General features: G+C 36.8%; 1 protein-coding gene across 1 annotated transcript in view; it reads left to right on the plus strand.

The window, feature by feature from the left end:
* pcbp2 (poly(rC) binding protein 2) overlaps positions 1-7,861 on the plus strand; it is a 22,217-nt gene extending 14,356 nt beyond the window's left edge. Inside the window, exons 7-12 of the mRNA XM_053624761.1 lie at positions 1,085-1,159; positions 1,255-1,296; positions 1,422-1,494; positions 5,809-5,864; positions 5,953-6,122; positions 6,738-7,861. Of these exons, the coding sequence (XP_053480736.1) occupies positions 1,085-1,159; positions 1,255-1,296; positions 1,422-1,494; positions 5,809-5,864; positions 5,953-6,122; positions 6,738-6,774 (453 nt within the window). The 3' untranslated portion in view covers positions 6,775-7,861. The remainder of the gene's footprint in view (positions 1-1,084; positions 1,160-1,254; positions 1,297-1,421; positions 1,495-5,808; positions 5,865-5,952; positions 6,123-6,737) is intronic.
* Positions 7,862-19,727: the final 11,866 nt, after the last annotated feature.

Consider the following 19,727-nt stretch of genomic DNA (forward strand, 5'->3'; position numbering starts at 1 on the left):
ACAACCAGATCTGCTTATGGTTGTATGGTTCAAAAGGTCTCTTAGGCAGTTGGGAAATGCCAGAATTGTCAAACCCAAGAGTAGAAAGAACTTGGGTGTACATGGGGATGCTATTGGTGTGTTTTGTTGGCTTCACCAAAAGTGGGGAGAGTTGCTGGCAGAGATCAACTAAAATTGAACTATTGAGCCGCTCCTCACTCTCAGCAAAGAGGTTCCTGCAGTTCTTGAATACATTCTCTGTCTACGCCAAATTCAGTTAATCCCAATCACACTTTAGCTGTACCATACTGTACTATTATACGATTTTACTTTACATTTCCATGTCACCTGTCTGCATCATGTTGAGCATCATAGTTAGCAATTACTGTAAAATATGCTGACATGATTGACAATAAGTGGGATGGGAGTGACTCATAATCAGTTTACCCACAATTACACTTAGACTTTTCTATGACTAGGGGTTTCTGCATTCAGAATGTGAAGAGTAGCTCTAAATATACACACTTCCTCACCCATAAGAACAACTTGATAAATCATCTTAATAAGACAATAACACTGTTATTTAATCTGGCTCAGTGGTGCTGTCGCAAATGGAGAAGTATTAATATACAATAAATAAGGAAAATATAGGATAAGTATATAAAAATGTAAACAAAACAAAAAATATAATGTGTATTATACATGTAAATAGAATATGGACCAGCATGTACATAATGTGCATGTGTTAGTGACACACTTTGACCGTGTGGTCCAAATAGTAGGAGTAGGTTGGCTTGTGCCTGAGGTGTCATGAGGAATAAAACATAATCGAGTAGTGCAAATAGTGATTTATCATTGTTAATGACTGTGTAGTTAGTTTATAGTTATTACAACTTGCATGGAAGGAACTTATGCATGCCTAAAAAGCACAAAAATGAAGCACAGTGGAAAGCCAGTGACTACATACTAATCCCTAAAATGGGAGAGTACAGCACAAAATTGTGATTGACACACCCATAATTACTGCATTGTAATGGCACCGGTTTATTGTTTTAACAATTATAGAAATGCTATTGTTAATGTTGGGTTTTCTCTCTCGTTTTAGTCTCCTCCCAAAGGTGTCACCATCCCGTATCGACCCAAACCCTCAGGTTCGCCTGTTATCTTTGCTGGAGGACAGGTTAGTGTTTCTGTTAAGGAATTTGCTACAGATTATTTATTTATCACTATAACAAATTAATTTGTCTTGAAAGTCATATTTGATTATTCTTTTAGGCATATGCGGTGCAGGGACAGCATGCCATTCCCCAACCTGATGTAAGACAAATCCTTAATATATTTTGGAGATTAGAAATTACTTGTTTTCTTGGTATGAATTTTTAATCAGTAGAAAGGTTTTTGTTTGTTCTGTAAGCCAGGAATTTTTTCTTTTTTCTTTACAGCTCACTAAACTTCACCAATTGGCAATGCAGCAAAGTCCGTTTCCTCTGGCCCCAAGTAGCCAGGGATTCACTGGTGAGTATTTGCAGAGACAAGAAACATGTGGTTACAATGTGGCGTACATGCGTTCAAGCGCATATACACAGAGGCCATGTTCAAAGCCATTCGTTTTGCTGTTTTGTAAGTGTATCAAATGTGCCGTTGGTCCCAGGGTTATTAAACCTCAATGTCGCTGATGTGTTTCAAACAATCCATCAATCAGACCTAAAAATTCAATAGTGGTCATAAACTGATGGCTGATATGCACATACAGTGTTGTGGAAAAAATATTTTCCCTATCCTGATTTCTTCTGTTTTTGTGTAGATCTCGTACTAAATTGTTTCAGAATTTAAAACAAAATCTAAGATAAAGGCAACCTGAGTACACACAAAATACAGTTTTTTAATTATAATGTTATTTATTGAGGCAAAAAAAGTTATCCAGTACCAACTGGGCCCATGTAAAAATGTACCTGCCCCAGTAGTTACTAATTACCAAATCTATGAAACTGCATTCATAATGGGGTTCAGCTGGACTAGACGCAACCAGGCCTGATTACTGCAAATCCTGTACAATCAAATCTGGACTTAAATAGAGCTTTTTCAGTAGCATGCAGTTGGTTAAAAGGTCTTACTCAGTAACACTATCAAAATTGAAAGAAATTCCAGAAATGATGAAGATGATGATTGAAATACATCAGTCTGGGAAGGGTTACAAAGCTATTTCAAAGGCCCTTGTACTCCAAAGGACAACAGTGAGAGTTATTTTCACGTTTAAATAAACAGACCTCTGCTTTCACCTCCATGTTGTGCTACATTCCTGCTATTGTACAAATCTTTGCATCAAATTAGACTCGTCCTTGAAGTGCATCATCTTGTAGAAGCAAAATTTAAAAACATAAAATTGTAGCCAAAATATAGGATAAGTAAAAATAAAAATGACATCAATCAAATGAAAATAAGCAATCAAATATAACAATATGCAACCAAATGAAAACAATTCAGGCCTATGCAGAAAAGGCAATGAGTGTTTACAGGAGGAGAGACGCAGCCAAATCACCCAACAGAGTGGCGCAGGGATGATGATTTTGTACTGGAACCTGGAAGTTAGCATCACACCGGTTCCCTTGACAAAAACCCAATAGGATTTTCCCATAGGCTTTTGGATTATTACAAAAAAATAAATTGATTACAGAAGTTTACAATACTAACACGTTTTTGACCATCAAGATAAATTTCACAAATTAACACAACGTTTATGAAGTTTGAAGCCTAAATACAATTGTCAGAAATAAAAAGCTTGCCATGTGCTATAAATGAACGGTCACTTGACTTCAATCAGTACGTTTATATGGACAACAATAATCCAATATTAACCTGATTAAGACAATACTTTTAAGAAACTACGATGTAAACAGCAATTTTTTTTATTACCTTAATACGATTAAGGTCCTACTCGAATTAAACACAAATTGAATTAAGACGTGGAGTATTCCTGTTTTAGTCGCATTATCGACGTGCATTAGACATGTACACACCTTAATCACACTAATAACATCGTGTGGGAGTTTTCGCTGCAGGACACAGCAAAAAAATTTTTTTCGAGTTGCGACAGGACACGTACACACACACGGGAGTGCACAGCTGTTTGATGGCAAACAGGAGAGTACAGCTGCGTCTGAAACTATGTACTTACTATATAGTAGGAAAAATGCACGTGTGTGTGTATATAGTAGGTGAAATACATGTGTTTCGGCTATATAGTAGGTAAGTATGCGGTTTGGGAAGCAGACCAAGGCTTCAAGCAGTCGTCTATTTGCACGTAATAATAAATTATTAACTGCATTTGAAGCTTTCATAATATTAAAAATAAAAACACTCAAAACCTGTATACGGTACCATAACGAAGACAAACTATGTTGATACATGAAATTCTGGAGGGGACAGTGTGGCGTGGGGACATAATGACGTGTGCCGTTAATCGAACTATGTTCTATAACATGTAAAACAGGAACATGAAAGGAATATTCTAAAAGCAACTCATGTAAACACCTTAATCACAATATTGTCTTATTCAGAATAAGGTCAATAATTAGATTACTCCTGTCCATATAAACGTAGTCACTGTCACCATCATCAAGCTTCTGACAACTTTTCCAAACTTGATTTAAAAACATTTTCCATAATACAGATTTACTCTGTGGGCCATCCACGTATTTTTGGGGGAATTGTGCACGACACACCTGAACCAGTTTATTTACAAAGATTGTTCCAGTTCAGTGTGATGATGTTTAATGTCCCCAGCAATGTCTGTAGTCCCATTTAGCATCATGTTAACAATCGCCTTTTTCAATACATGTAAAAGTTTTTTGTTTTTTTTTTTAAACTCACGAGTAGGGTATTAGTGGTGTATTTATTTATTTAATGTCGTAGAATAAAACGTGAAAATATTTTGAGCTTGTGTTCACCACAGACCTTATTTCAGGGTTTTAACCAAAATCCTATTTTTAAAAAACCCATTGACTTTGGGACGATGGAACCGAAATGCTAACTCGTTTCAGTGTTATGACATACAAATTGGCATCATCCCTGAGCCGCTCTATGGTGACTTGCTGTAAGTTTAGGAAGCTCTTGATTTGATATGCAGCGGAGTTTTCTATGAGCGGAAGACGAACTTTAAATGTCAATATCGCAGTCAGTCATGTTCATGTAATCGTGGGCAGTCAAAATCGTAATCGAGAACAATATTCAATTAGTTGTGCAGCCCTAGCATGGTGGTGGAAGTGTGATGGTGTGGGGATGCTTGCTGCTTCAGGGCCTGGGCAACTTGCAATAATTGAGGGATACATGAATTTTGCACTCTAACAGAAAATCCTAAAGGAGAATCTCCGGTCTTCAATCCATAAATTGAAACTCAAGCGCAACTGGATTATGCAGCAAAACAGTGATCCAAAGCATAGGAGTAAGTGAAAGACTTCCAGATATTGGAAGCATTTCGTTGCAGTTATTGCTGCTAAAGGTGGCACAACCAGATTTTAAGTTTAAGGGGGCAATTAGTTTTTCACCTTGGTGATAGATGTTGGATAAATTTTTTTATTTTATTTTTTTTTTTTTTGGCTTCAGTAAAAAAAACTTCATTGTGTTTTTACTCAGGTTGCTTTTGTTTTGTGTTGTATTTCATTTGAAGATTTAAAACTATTTAGTAATGGGTATACACAATTGCAACACTGCTACACCACTGCACATGTGACATGTCTCAACCACTCCAACACTTTTCATTTTGCAACAGCCTCTGCTCTTGCATGGAGGTTTACTGAATATAATCTTGAAATACCAGTAGTGATTTTAAGATTATTATAAACATGCATTTGTATTGTAATCATAGCATAAATTAAACCAGTGCCCTGCCCACAAATATCAGTGATCGTATCCATTAAATATTTGTAGCAGTTATAATTTCAGCTGATGCTGCACCACAAACTGAAGCACTAGTAGCACTAGTGACTGAAATATCCAGCTGATCTTTTGCATTCTGATTTTCACAGTTTCTCTATATTGTCAAACCCAAATGTGCATTACAGCCAGCAGGAGGAACTGTTTATTTGCAGTGGATGACATGAAACTTTAAACCCACTCCTACCCTAAAATAATTCTGACCAATTCCATTTACTCCTGCATTTTTTTTTTATTTGCACCTGCTTATGCATATAAAAAAAACTTGTTTGGTTATATTCCTAAAAACACACACACATTAGTAATGTAAACCACCTTGACTCACACAAGAGTAAATCAGTTCAAGAAGATGAAAGAATGACCACTTTAAATGTTTTGCACACTGCTCTATACAAGCAAAACCATGTTAGGATAAGTCTTGCAACATAAGACATTATAAGGGGAGGATAAATAATGCGGCTAAACTGTTCTCTTGTTCTCCCTATTGATTTACTTAACTAGCTAAATGCATTGTTGTACTTTGGGGTTACATTATTACCTTGTAAACTAATCAGTTAGGTTTCTGGGCACTTGCTATTGAAGCCTTTGTGAAAACAGGATATGAAAATTGCAGGATGGCACAATTGGCACTTCACTTCTACATACACAGACAGAAAAACATGTTTCTGGTCTTTTGTTTAACAAACACTTGTGAACCGCCATCAAAAATGTTGCCACTTGTAAACATGGCCGCCACACACCAGTCAGTCCGATTCGGACATAGCATGGTTTACTCAAAAGCTGTAACTCGGGACTGATTGAATGGATTTGCATGAAACTTGAAAGGCATGTTTAGTACAATTGCAAATGCCATTTTATTTCTATTGTTATTAATATTGTATATTTGTCCCTTTGCAGCTGGCATGGATGCCACCACACAGACCGGCTCTCATGAACTAACCATTCCAAATGACGTGAGTTAATGAGTGTACGTGTGTGTGAATATTGACTAGTATTTCATTAAAAGTCCTGATCGATGCAGTCAAATGTGTTTCTCTGCAGTTGATTGGCTGCATCATTGGCCGTCAAGGTGCCAAGATAAATGAGATTCGCCAGATGTCAGGAGCTCAGATCAAGATCGCCAATCCTGTTGAAGGCTCCAACGACCGCCAAGTCACCATCACTGGCTCCCCAGCCAGCATCAGCTTGGCTGAATACCTCATCAATGCTAGGTAACATGCATGCACACACAGCATCTGTTGACTTCATTTCTTACATTAGAATATAGACATACTGGCAGACACAGTAACATTTTCTTATAATAATTGCCTGAATAAATAGTAAACATGCAGAACAGGCTAAATTGAGGGTGGCTCCGAAATGGCGCAACAGAAATGCGCTTGTCCTGTCATCCAGAGCTTGCAAGTTTGAATCCTGGCCATGCCATAGCCTTCCATGGCTGGGAACCAAGAGAGTAAAATTGACAGTGCTGTCAGGGTGAAATATTCTTCCTCCACTGCTACTCACAGCTCCTGTAGCTCATGCAAGCAAAATGGGGCACATAGCGCTTTCCTCTCAATGTGTTACGCTGCCCCGTGACATTGCATGAGTAGGAGTTTAAAAAGATGCAGAAGTTGGTGAGCCTCTCATCCATAACATGCTTTTTAATCACCTAGTGATGTATTGTAGCTGTGAAACATTTAGGCCATTTAAAGCTTTTAATTGAATAGCTAGGATAGGAACAAGGATTACCACTCAGCATCACTCGCATGTCTGTGTATGTGTGTGTTCAGTTTACACTTTCATTGGTGTAACACGGCTAAATGTTTCACTGATTTGTCTTACAGACTTTCTTCTGAGGCAACAGGACTGGCTACAAACTGAGCTTCACGTACGCCGCCATATCTCCATTAGCCAGTTACCCCCACCCCCGCTACCTATATACACACGCGCACACACACACACAAACAAACACAAGTGTGCGCAAGTGTGCACTCACTTTCTGCAAAAAAAAAAAAAAAAAAAGCAACCAAGTATTCTCAACCCAGCTTTTGTCCTCACCCATGCAGGCTGTGCTTCATAAATATATTTTCTGGAAGTTAATATGCATAGGTATTTTATTTATTTATTTCATGGACATGTTTTTAAAATCCCTTTTGCGTATAGTTTTTAACACTTTGGTTTTCAACATATCCTGTTGTACACAATATGATTTAAAAGTTCTGGGAAAATCTGAAGTTTTTTTTTTTTTTTTTAAAGATAAGATTTTTGTCAGATTTTTCTTACCAAACATATGGGGGAACTAATAACATAAACTAATAAGTTCACAGCTTTTTCAGTGTACCATACAAAATTGTCTATTTATTTTAATTTATATCCAGGAAACTGTCAATTTCTGGGGTTTGATGTTTTTGTGCAGACAAGCTCAATCACGCATTTCCTGGTTCTTTTGTCCTTTGTTTCCCCCTTTGTTACTTCCCTTGTGTCACCCAATTTGTGAAGTATTTCAGTGGATTGAAGGCTGCAGTGTATTTGTTGATTGCTGGTCAAATATCTTGTCATTCCTGTTTAATATTTTCCCCAGAAGCCGAAGGCCATTTTGATAGAGGGATGGGCAAGAGCGTGTCAGACATTTCTGATAAATTGATAAATATTACTGATGTGATAAGTTGATTAATATTTCTTTTAAACAGAGAGAATATTTTTTTTAACCTATTGGGGTGGGGAGCCTGCAAAGGATTCCAAACTGACTCATTGTTTATATGGTGTGACTGATTAATCAACTAGAAGGATCATTCTAGAAGTAACACTAGTTTCCTCTTTTCTCAGTTTGCTTGGTTAAATCTTTTTTATTTTGTAAATGAGAACCTAAAACTTTTTTTGTGCACGTTTTCAGAATATTCTAGATTTGAAGTGCAACAGGAATGAAAAAAATATAAAATGCAAATTAAAATGATGTGAAATGCTAAAACTATTAAATGAATGTGGCTTTTTTACCCCCCCCCCCCCCCCCCCAGTTGTACTCCTACCACAGAATCCCAATTTATCCATAGATCAATACAGTGAGTACAATGTGATGTCTTTACATGTCCTTCAGCATACCTAAGTGTTACGGTAGAAAGTCTCTCACTTCTCTTGCATAGATTAAACACCGCAAGCTGGTCCAACTTAGTTCAGACTTTTAAAATTGAGTTCCTTTTGGCAGCAGCCTTATTGCATCCTTGGACACTTGAACCAAATTACAAATGCCAAGAAAGTAATACTTTTCATGTTTCTTAAATGCTGAGAACAAAGCCACAATATTTTCCCCCTATATGTGCTCTACCGTTAGCAATAAAAGGAAAAAGTCACATGGCAGAGGTAGAAATGACCTTTTTATTTCAAGATGTTTCTGGGCATTTCAATTCTACAGAATTTTAACACCTTAAGGCTTTCATTTCAGCTGAGTGAAAGTCTTGATACAAATGAAATTAAAGCAGTGGACAAGGATGGTGAATTTGATGTAAAGCACCACTCCTTTTATTATTTTATACATTTTATATTCATTTGTAGGCTTGGGCTGAATATCTGGTGCTGCAATTGTGTGTTGATGCTTGTTGAAGCCACTCTTCAGGCTTAGAATAAAACTAAAACAAACCAATTAAAGTCACGTCATCAGTGGCCTGCAGATTTGGGCCAAGACACGTCATGTGATGCCCTCACAACATGCATTCAGCCAAAGCCCTTTTTGATTCACGTGTTGAATGAGTACAGCTAAAAAGTCAAATTTACTAATAAACGTCAGTGCAAAACAGTTTCATAAATTTAAGTAGTTTTCCATCAAAAAAAATTGTGAAATCACAAAAAAGCCGAAGCACAATCAAGCGTTTATGGCCGCAAAAATCACACCAACACTACGGAATCCTGTACGAACTGGTTTCTATGCCACTTTTAACAATAGACATCAGGGGTGGCTGGATAGTAGGGTTAAAAAACATTACAATATACATTATATTGCAATAATAGGCTCCAGGCTCCCCCGCGACCCTGAAAAGGAGTAAGCGGTTGAAGATGGATGGATGGATTATATTGCAATATTGGATGCTATCAAGGGGATAACTGTTGTGCCTGCTACCCTATTGTGTGGATGCCAAGTAAGATGTCTCCAGCCAGATGTGTAAAAGAATTCTGTGGGTTTTGTTTTGTTTTTTTATTTGTTTTTGTTTGTTTGTTTTAAGGGTTACATAAAATAAATCTAGATATAAAATAAAGTTCTAGATATAAATGCTGCGAAAAATGTTCTCTTGCGACTTGCAGGTGGGATGTTTATAAAAGATGTGAAGATTTGACTCAAGTAGTACCAATCTTGGTGAAGGCGTGTCCTAAACTTCTCAGGGACAATGTTATTAAACAATCCTTGAAGGGAAAATCTACAGAGCCATAGTAAAGATCTCAAGCATCCCAATTAGTAAAAAAAAAATTAGAATGTGCATTTGGAAGTTTCATGAAACCATAACTAATCTTCCCCATGCAAGATTTCACAACATGCTCTCAAATTAATGATAAGGAAAGGTAAGAAAGAAACCAGCAGGCACTTGAATCAAGTTGCAGGACAACCTGAAAGCAGCTGAAACAAAAGTTACACAAAAAATAAGCAATGAACTGCACCCAGGCCCAGATGGCTATGAGGAGGTTTGGGACAAATCTTGGTGGCCTGGCCTGTCTTGATTTGACCTGCTCTTTTTGCTGCCTGCAATGCTAGAAATAATGTTTGGACTGTGATTGATAAATCATGAACTCACGGCTCTTTCAACACTATTGGTCATCATTCACTTCTTCTCTGTGCAGCTTCTGTAAATAAAAGCAATGTGGAACAGATGCACAGAAGAATGGACAAGAAGCATTGAGTTGGAGCAGAGGGGGAAAAGGCATGAAAAAGAAAAGCCCTCCAAAAAAGTTGCTTAAAAATACAGTAAATAACAAACATTTCCAAAGTAACTTCAAGTGCAGGTCAGTCTGATCTGCACACATATAGCCAACTTGATCTAATTAGGGTGTATTAATCAAAATATCTAGCGAACTTGTAAAATTGCAACTGGCTGCATAATTGACACTGGGCCTCATTTATCGTTAACGCTGATTTTCTGAGTACTCGCATGCTTATGCTGATCACCCGTACAGTGCAAAGCGCATTCCCGATACAGCTCATTTGCATTTCGTGATACCCACAAAGCTGCCTAAAATTTCAATTTCACATATGGGAGCATGACATAAACAGGCTAAAGGCTGAAAAGGCCAAAGTGGGAGCTGTTTTGACTTTAAGTGAACAATTAGGGTAAAGGCTGAAAGGTGGCAAAAGTGGAAGTTATTTTGACTCACTTCTGTGGCAGTAAAAATATTTAATAATATATAATATTAATAATAGAAAGTGAGTGCAACATCTTCCATCATCTGAGGCATTAATTTACAGCTATGCACAGAAAGACCGGCATGTCCGTTTATACAGCGGATTTTCTTGTTATAATTCAATAATTGAATAAATGAATTTTATTTCTTTTCACTTATAGGGTTGTGTTTGCTTGCTTTCTTTATTTTTCATATTCTCTATTTAATGCCAATAATATAAAACAATTGTGTTAACAAAATAGTCTCTATGGATAAGGGCCTCTGCTAAATGCTGTAAATGTAATTAAAATAAGCACTGTAAACTTGACATTATATTCCATATATAAATGTGTCGTAATGCATGCAAATGATATGATTTAAAGCCCATCAAATCAAGGTTTATATTACATACTCGGGAGCATGAGTAGAATACGAACATATTTCCGAATTTCTTGTGTAAATGCTGTATGATCTGTTGTCCAGCTTGATAAAAGAGGCCCAATGTCAATTATGCAGACAGTTGTAGTTTTACTTGCCAGATACTGATATTAGAGCGATTAGAATAAGATTAATTTAAAGGTATGCAATAGTAGTTCCTATTAGACATGCATATCACAGCATTTGTTTTATTATTGTTAAAGTAATGTATTTATTTTGGGGTAAAATGGTGTGTTCAGAGATGCTTTTCTGCTCACAATTGTTGTAAAGAGTGATTATTTGGGGTATCGTAGCCTTCCTGTCAGCTTGATCCATTTGTATATTCTCCTTTGAACAATTTTTTTGTTTGTTTATTTGTTTGTTTTATACCATTCTTTGTAAACTCTAGAGACTGTTGTGTGTAAGAATCCCAGTACCCAGTACTCAATCCCAATACTCAAACCACCATGACTGGCACCAACCAGACACTGAGATCACTTTTTTCCCTATTCTGATGTTTCAGCTTAACATTAACTGAAGCTCTTGATCTGTGCTTATATGATTTTTTGCATTGCACTGCTGTGACATGATTGGCTGATTACATATTTGCATGAATGAGCAGAAGTACAGGGGTTCTCGATAAATTAGTCAGTGAATGTACGTTGTGGCCAGTGGTCTCAAACGTTTGTTGTGGTTGTATATAAATTTTCATCCCAGTCGGGCCCTGACTGCATTGCAGTCATCTCCATTACTACACCCCATGCAAAAATCCTCAGCATAAAAATGAGCACGGAGATGCATGTCTAGAAAAATTTAGACAAATCAGCTCTACTGGAACCATATACTTTTTTGTCAGTAATTCGGCTCATCACATTTAGATAAAGAAGCGTTGTGCATATTAGCCCCAGAACATTTTGCCAAGAAGAATGGACCAATATGCTGCCAAAAAAAAAAGAATTGCTTTTTACTGTAGACGTCTTGAAGCTGTAACTGCCAACAACAGCTTTACGACAAAGTACTAATGCTGGTCGTTTTTATTTGGTTGGTAATTTAGTGCACATTTGCCTCGCACCTCCAGGTTCGATTCCTGCCTCTGCCCTGAGTTTGCATGTTTTCCCCATGCCTTAGAGGTTTACTCTGGTTTCCTACCCCAGTCCAATGACGTGTTATAGGCTGATTGGGATCTCTATATTGTGCATAGTGTGTGTGTGTGTTTGTACGAGAAAGTGAGAGAGCTTGTGCCATGCAGTGGGTTGGCACCCTGTCCAGAGTGTTCCCTGCCTTGTGTGCCAATAGGCTCCAGGCTCCTGCATCCCTGTGTAGGTTAAGTGGTACAGAACATGAATGGATGGATCTCTATGCTTATGTTATAGTAAATGTTAAAGTAATACTTACTTTTTGTTTTATATATATATATATATATGTGTGTGTGCAAAGTCAAAATACACTGTGTGTAAATTTGATGTGGATATACAGTATATACACTGGAAGTACGTTAAATAACAAAAAAAAGTTTATGAATACTTTTTTCCCCTCACTGTAGTTATGCTGTCACCCCGCTTACAGACTCTTAAAATGAACACCCTTTTAAATCACTGTAGTATAATAGCATAACTAATACAATTTTGCAATTTTCAAAATTACTGCAAACCGCAGATATGGCCAAGATGCATCATGTGATGTCATCAAAATGCGCATTAAGCCCTCTTTGATTCATGTGTGCCCTGCGATAGATTGGCACCCTGTCCAGGGTATACCCCGCCTTGTGCACAATGCTCCCTGGGATATGCTGCAGGTTTCCCCGTGACCCTGAAAAGGATTAAGTGGTATAGAAGATGGATGGATGATTCATGTGTGTCGAACATGAGTACAGCTAAAAGGTCGCATTTGCAAACAAACATCACTGCGAAAGACAGCAAAACAATTTTGCCAATTCAAGTAGTTTTCTGCAAAAAAAAATTAAAAATTTTAAATGAGCACAGGACATTCGTTTAACATCTCTTCTGAAAGATGGTGCTGTTTTTACAGTATAGTGTATATAATTATATATGGTATAGTAGACCATTCCTGTGTAACTGTATTCGGGCATTAGGACTCACACAGACCACAGGTTGAGCACCACCAGCTGGCCTCCATTTTCCAGCAGCAACCTTAGTTTTCCTCAGGAGGTCTCCCATCTAGGTACTAGTCAGGCTCAACCCTACTTAGCGTCAGTGGGATACCAGGGGAGAGCTGCAGGGTGATATGGCTCTGGTAATGCTATAGCTTTTACTACTATGCTATAAGCTACTGAATAGTGATCCCATTAGTGATCCCATTTAGAGTAATCCCTTTATAAGCAGTTGAGAGTTTACAACATAGACATCCAACATGCAGTCTAACAGCTCATAATGAGTTGTTTTAGACACCTTGGTTCAACTGTGTTTGATACAGCAGGCATTTCCTGTGTGCAAGATGAACACCATAAAGCTAATATCAATAACCATGGTTTCCAGGTTTCAGCAAAAGTTTCACCTCAAATACATTTCAAAATCCACACAAAAGACTTGAAACTAGCTAAAAAAAAAGTTCAGTATTGGAAAAGAGTAAGTCTTGCCATGAGTGCTTTACCATGTACAGACAATGCACAGACAAAGTCCCCTTTTCCTCTCCCAATCTTTGCAATATGCATATCTTACAATAGGAATCATTCTGTACATCATAGACCCAATGTCCAAAATCTTTGTATCCACATAGTATTAGCACCTATGCCCAATCTGGCCACCCCATTATCTGTTCTGTCTGCTTCTCCTCCTCTGAGCATGGGGCAGCAGGATTCCTTCCCCAATAGGCCTCCATTTTCACTCCCCCCCCCCATTTTTGACCATTAGGTACAATAATACAGTATCCTCTGAAAGTATTGGAAGAGCAAGGCCAATTCTTTTGTGTTTGTTTGAGATCAAAAGATGAATGAGACATTGTATAATTTCAGCGTTCATTTCCTGATATTTACGTCTAGATGGGTTACTCAATTAGAACATGGCACAGTTTGTTTGAACCCACCCATTTTTTTTCAAGTTATGTGACTGACAGGTGTTTCTTGTTGCCCAAATGTGGCCTATTAGACTTTTTCCACTGTTCCATGGTCCAGTTCTCATGTGCCCATAGGCACTTTTAGCAGTGGACAGGGGTCAGCATGGGCACTCTGAAAGGTCTGGGTCAGAGCATAGCTCCACATGAAGCTAGCTGCGATGGACTGTGTGTTCTGACATCTTTCTATCATAGCCTGCATTAACTTTTTCAGCAATTTGTGCTACAGTAGCTCTTCTGTGGGATCGGACCAGTTGGGCTAGCCTTTGCTCCTGTCGCTGGTTCACTGGTTGTCTTTCCTTGGACCACTTTTGGTGGGTATGTGGTAAGTGCAATCCCAACTAGAGAAACGGGTACTAAAATTATATGCAGTTGGGTTGCACCCACCTTGGCAAACCATGTCCTCATGGACCTCGATTTGTGCACAGGGGCATTGTCATGCTGGAGCAGGTTTGGACTCGTGATCTGACGGGGGTAATGTGTGGAAGGTGTAGGAATGCAGACTTTCTGTGTCTGGCAGGGATGTCAGCAGCAGCAAGCCCAATGCCATAAATGTAACTGAAACCAGTAACCCTGCCAAAGATATTGATGCAGCAGTATATTAATAAACTTAACAATCTGTCTACCCTTGCAGATAAGAATGTGCCAAGGCCACTGACAAGCTGTCTGTATGCTTTGGGGTGCACCATAAAGGGGCTCAATTCTTTAAAGACAGGTTAGTGTGTTGGGTAATCACATAAAAACGTGATTACAGTACTTGAATATGGGTTACGAGGTTAAATGCCATTAACCTCATTAAATGCTATCTGATGAACGTTTGGCTACCTCCTGGGCAGCTCTTAATGGAGTGTCACTTGCAGACATTTGTGAAGTGGCAACATGCAGGTCATTGTCTAGCTTCACCAGATTGACTGAATATGTGGTGTGTTTGAGTGAGCCTCACCTTAAGTGGAGATCAATATCAGAACATTGAGGGATTCTTATCATGAATAGAGAAGACAAAGCCTATATCAGCACTTTGAGTGACTGTTTCTTATCCTTAAATAAGACAGTATCAACAGCTTGAAGAAATCCTACCTCTTATAAAGTAAATAAGCAACACCTTAAGTGATTCTTACCCATAATAAAGTAAACTATCAAAACCTTGAGTGATTCTCCTAAATGGAAAACCTTATAAAAAATTGAGTAATATTTATTTTCAAGTGGGAACAGTATGAGAACCTTGAGTAATTCTCATCATCAATAAAATAACAATATATTATGGTATGTTATTAGCCCCTGTGATGACTATTATGTAGTTATAAAGTAAAGTGCCTTGGTTGTCTGCCAGTCAGTCACAGAACTATAGTTGCATACATACTCTTCAGTTATTACATAAAAGTGGTAAGGAATGTTATTCTGTGATCTCTTAATGAGAAAAACAAGGAAAAAATGCTTTTGAGTGGGTACCAAATGTGTATTAGGCACATATTGGCAACATAAACAGCAAAGAAAACTTAGTATGGTCTAGTAAAGGTTTTTATTTTGATCACCATCATAATTTATTTAAATATATTTTGAACAATAGTTACATTTATATTCTGTCAGAGGACATAATTTGAGTTTTTAATGCACCTCCTCCAAAAGACATCCCACAATTACGCACCCAAAACAACCCAATAATTCATTTTGTGAACATACCTTGCATTCCCAGAGTAGAAGCCTAAAACATATATTGTTCTAGACAACTGAGCTAAGATCATTTAACTTGAGCTTCCACATTTCTATATAACATATATCAGTACTGCTATGTGACGTGATATACTCCAATATCAAAATAAATAAATAAATAAATAATCACTGGATTGGAAACATGAAGGATGAGTGAAAAGAGTCCACTGCCATCCTTCAAATGGAAGAAAACACAATGTCCCCTGATAGATTGAATACATCAATGCAAAGCAGTCAAAAACAAATATATATCTAAAGATGTAAATATGTCTCCTGTCATTAAAGGTCTGACTTGCCAGAATCGCCGGATTTTCTGCAGAGGTAAACTACGTATAGGCAGACGGACTTTAAATTTAGGATCAGTGCCTTTTCATGAAAACGAGTCTGATGTTGATAGCTGAGTCTACATTTAGATTTGTTTTTACAAATCTAATGATCTAACCTTTTCTTAAAGTGTAAAGGAAAGGAAATCACATAGAACCAGACTGCTTGGATTTTGCACATTCATATACTGAGTCAGTCGTTTCCACATATGACTGCATGATTGCAGTGAGTTTCAACAAGTCAATCTGATGGATCAGGTAGAGAAAAGAAAGTGCATCTCATTTGGGCATTACATCCTGCCATATAAAGAGCAAAAAGGGGGAGGTAGGTAGCCTCAGTCTACTTTTTTGTAAAGTAGTGCCATATTTTCTGACTCTTCTGATTCTTCCAGCTCTCTATTAAAACCTCTTTTGCAGATTTGGGATAGTTGTATGTCAGAACATTGCATATTGTGTCATATTTACAGACAGGAACCTTAAACAAGGGTTTAGGGGTTTGTTCTTGATTTTGGCTCTTTTACATCTTTATTCAATGAGATGAAAAAAAAAAAAGGAAGAAAGTGTGGTCTTCAGATTGTCTCTTTAGAGAAACCAAAGCCATGGGTGAAAGCACATACAGTCACTTTCTATAGAATAGTAGACAGTGTAGATAATTTGTACAAATTGAAAAATTCTCAATTGAAAAATTTCACATACTTCTTTGCTATAGTGTCATTTATATTTTATTAATAGTCATGTTATTTATATGAAAAATCTTTAACCAACTTAATTTTATTGATTAGCAATTAAAACATCATATAGCTATGAAATAGTCAGACACTTTGGCTTAGCTATTTGTTATCTAGAAGTCAAACAAAATGTTTATTTTTTATTTTCCAAGCACCATATGTCTACCTCATGTTTCCACAGTAAAGTGCTGAGTAAAATTAGCACTGAGTAATCAGTATGAGCTTTCATCCTTGGTCAGTGTTCAAGTTCAGTTATACAAAATTGCAGAATGATACTGGAAAGTAACATAAACGGATCCCATAATGCCAGCTATTACATAATTTTACATTATACAACGGTGGGGTTTTTTTGGGGCAGAGATTAAGCCTTGTCATAAAACCTTAAGACCATAGTCACAAATCTTAAGACTACATTTATCCAGTGCCCAGAAAACTGCCCCATAGTGATTTATTAATATATCTGCATTTACATCAATAATGTCACTTAAATATTTTTTGCTATATATGTACATTGGTCAACATGATTACTGAGTTAAAACAAGCTTGAGAAAAAGGATTCTCTTCAAACCTAAGTTCAGCACCCGTACCACCTGAAGTAGATATAAAGTTTTGCCTGATGTCTAGTTATTATCTATACTCAGTGATTTTCTTTTTTTTAACCAAAGTTATCCAGGTCTAAATCAAGTACTTGTCAGGGCATGTAGATATTTCCACAGAATCTCAGTAATCTGTGGAAAATAAGATTTTTTTTTTAAAGGAAGGCCCATGTAATGTGGACATAGAAAAATAAAATACTGATTAAATAAATGAATAAACAAATAGATAAATAAGACAATGACCAACATGCCTTTTTTTGTTTGTTTTTTGTTGTTGATCGTAGCTCCAATTTGGAAAAGAGAGATCCACCTTGTTTGAAAAAACTACTACAAGGAGAAATTTCTCATTTAAAAAAAAAAGAGGCAAAAATGGATTGGGACTGATTTGACCCAGGATAACAGGCATCATAAAATCACAGTTGCTCTTTATTTAGTTTACATTTTCTTGATTTGACCTGGGAGTCGCATTTTATGGAACACACTGTGCATGGTGGTTTTTGAACAATTAGTGGTTAATCATCCAACTCCCAAAGCACTACCTTCCTACACATTTTAGCCCAAAACCTAATCCCCTGCTCTCACTCCATCTTCAGAAGACCCTGAAGAACTTTGTAGGAAGGTACATCTCCAGGAGGTGGAATTATTTCTAAAGGAAAAACTCATGACAGTCCCCATATGTTGTGCTGACTCTAAAGATATTCAAAGGATATTCTACAAAGCTACAAACATTCTGCATTTTTTGACCTACATCCTTTGCTCCTGACCTAAACCCATCTGTCACTAAACATTAATTTTAGTGTCATGAGAAGGTGATAAGTTAGTGGACATTAACATTCTATTATATAAAGTGCCTACAAGCAACACAAGGCTATTACACACATTCAAGGTAAAAAAAAAATCTTTTTCTATTAAATTTATAAAAACAATGAATTCAAAATTAAATCGCTTACAAACAGACTTCATGCATTTTGTTCATTATACCTCTCAAAACTATCAAGTTAAAATCTTCATACATCCAAAAAAAAAATTGTTTTGTTTTACGGCATGTTTTTGTTTTTTTTACAGGAAGTACAGAAAATAAAAGTGTCATCTTCCGAATATCTGTAATGTACATATTGCATGTCCCTATTAAAGGAGAAAAAAAATCTTAAGATCAGGAGGCAATACGAAAATGAAAAATATCTGAATGTTAATTCAATGTTACTCCTAAGGTCCATCTTAAAGATTCTAAAATGACACTTAAGTGAAATGTAGATCCAGTTTGGTGAATGTCATCATGCTGTGCATTCTTGTATTAGATTTGCCATGTTTTCCAGCTATCATTAGTTAGTTGGGCAGATATCAATACCTTCTTGTTATTAATAAATCAAATCCTCATCTGCCAAATTTTCTATTTTTATTTAAAAACATTTTTTTAAAAAAGGTGTTCTAAATATTTGTATATTTTCCGTGGCATTTTCCTGGGCCCCATTCTTTATAGATTGTTCATATAAGCCATGCTTTTTATTATTATAATCATGGATCATATAAGAAATTTGAAGTCACATTTGACATAAACGTTTACGTGAGTTCACAAAGACAAGTCAAGGGCGAAATTTTTAAATTGTGAAAATCTCTGATGCTGTCTCACTCAGTATCAGTCAGAAAACTGTCAGGATAGAGAATGCCATTTTAGAAATAACAAATGCAAAAACTTTGGTGCTATATGAATATGTAAAGATTGCAAATCACATACCTGCTGATGCATTTAAGAGTATATGTTTAGAACAAGAAAAAATAAAAAGGTTCCCTAAATCTTGCACCCTAAAGTGTGCTTTGCTTTGTCCCTGTGGTGGAAACAGTCCCAATCCTAGTTTTTGTGGGGTCCTAAGCAAAATATGACTCAAAATGAAACTTTCTCACACGTCCCTTAATTCCCTTATCTATCAAATAACTATAGATGCCAATAACAAAGGCAAGTTAGAAAATGTGTCTTTGGAAAATAGTGCCATCTGTAAACCTTAAATACTGCTTTCATGTGATTGCATGACAAAGCGAGACATGCTCAACTCATGGAACAAGTGCTAGCTCTGAAACTGTACCAATGACCTGTATATCTCTTCTTTACCTACATTTTAACTTTATTATACCACTATATTTATGTTAAAACATGAGCTGTGAGATTCAAACAGCTAGTCGACAAAGTAGCTAGCCATGTTCATGTCTTCTACAAATAAGACTTACATGTTTTGACGTGATAAAATGGTGGATGAAGCATCAGATTTGGCTGTGAATTTGCTTTCAGTAGGGGGAAAAAATATATTAGGAACAGCTGCTGTTACCCCAACCCCCCCCAATCCCCCCCCCCCCCCCATGATTATTAGATTTTAAGTAAAGTGTATCTGAATATTCAATTTCCATAGCACAAAAAACAAGTATGTTTACTTTCTTGAATATTCTGACATTCTGATTGGAAAATTCTTAATGAACTGGCAAAGGTGAAATTAACAAAGCCAAAATGTAAGATCAGTGAATAGAGTGTTAAATTGTAGTGTTCATATGAATACAGTTCATTTGTGAAGTGATGCTACTATCACCTTTGAGTTTGCGCAATAATTTGTGTATTAGTAACTAGAAAGCTAAATAAACTA

Source organism: Ictalurus furcatus, chromosome 5, assembly GCF_023375685.1.
Source record: "Ictalurus furcatus strain D&B chromosome 5, Billie_1.0, whole genome shotgun sequence".
NCBI classification, from domain to species: domain Eukaryota; kingdom Metazoa; phylum Chordata; class Actinopteri; order Siluriformes; family Ictaluridae; genus Ictalurus; species Ictalurus furcatus.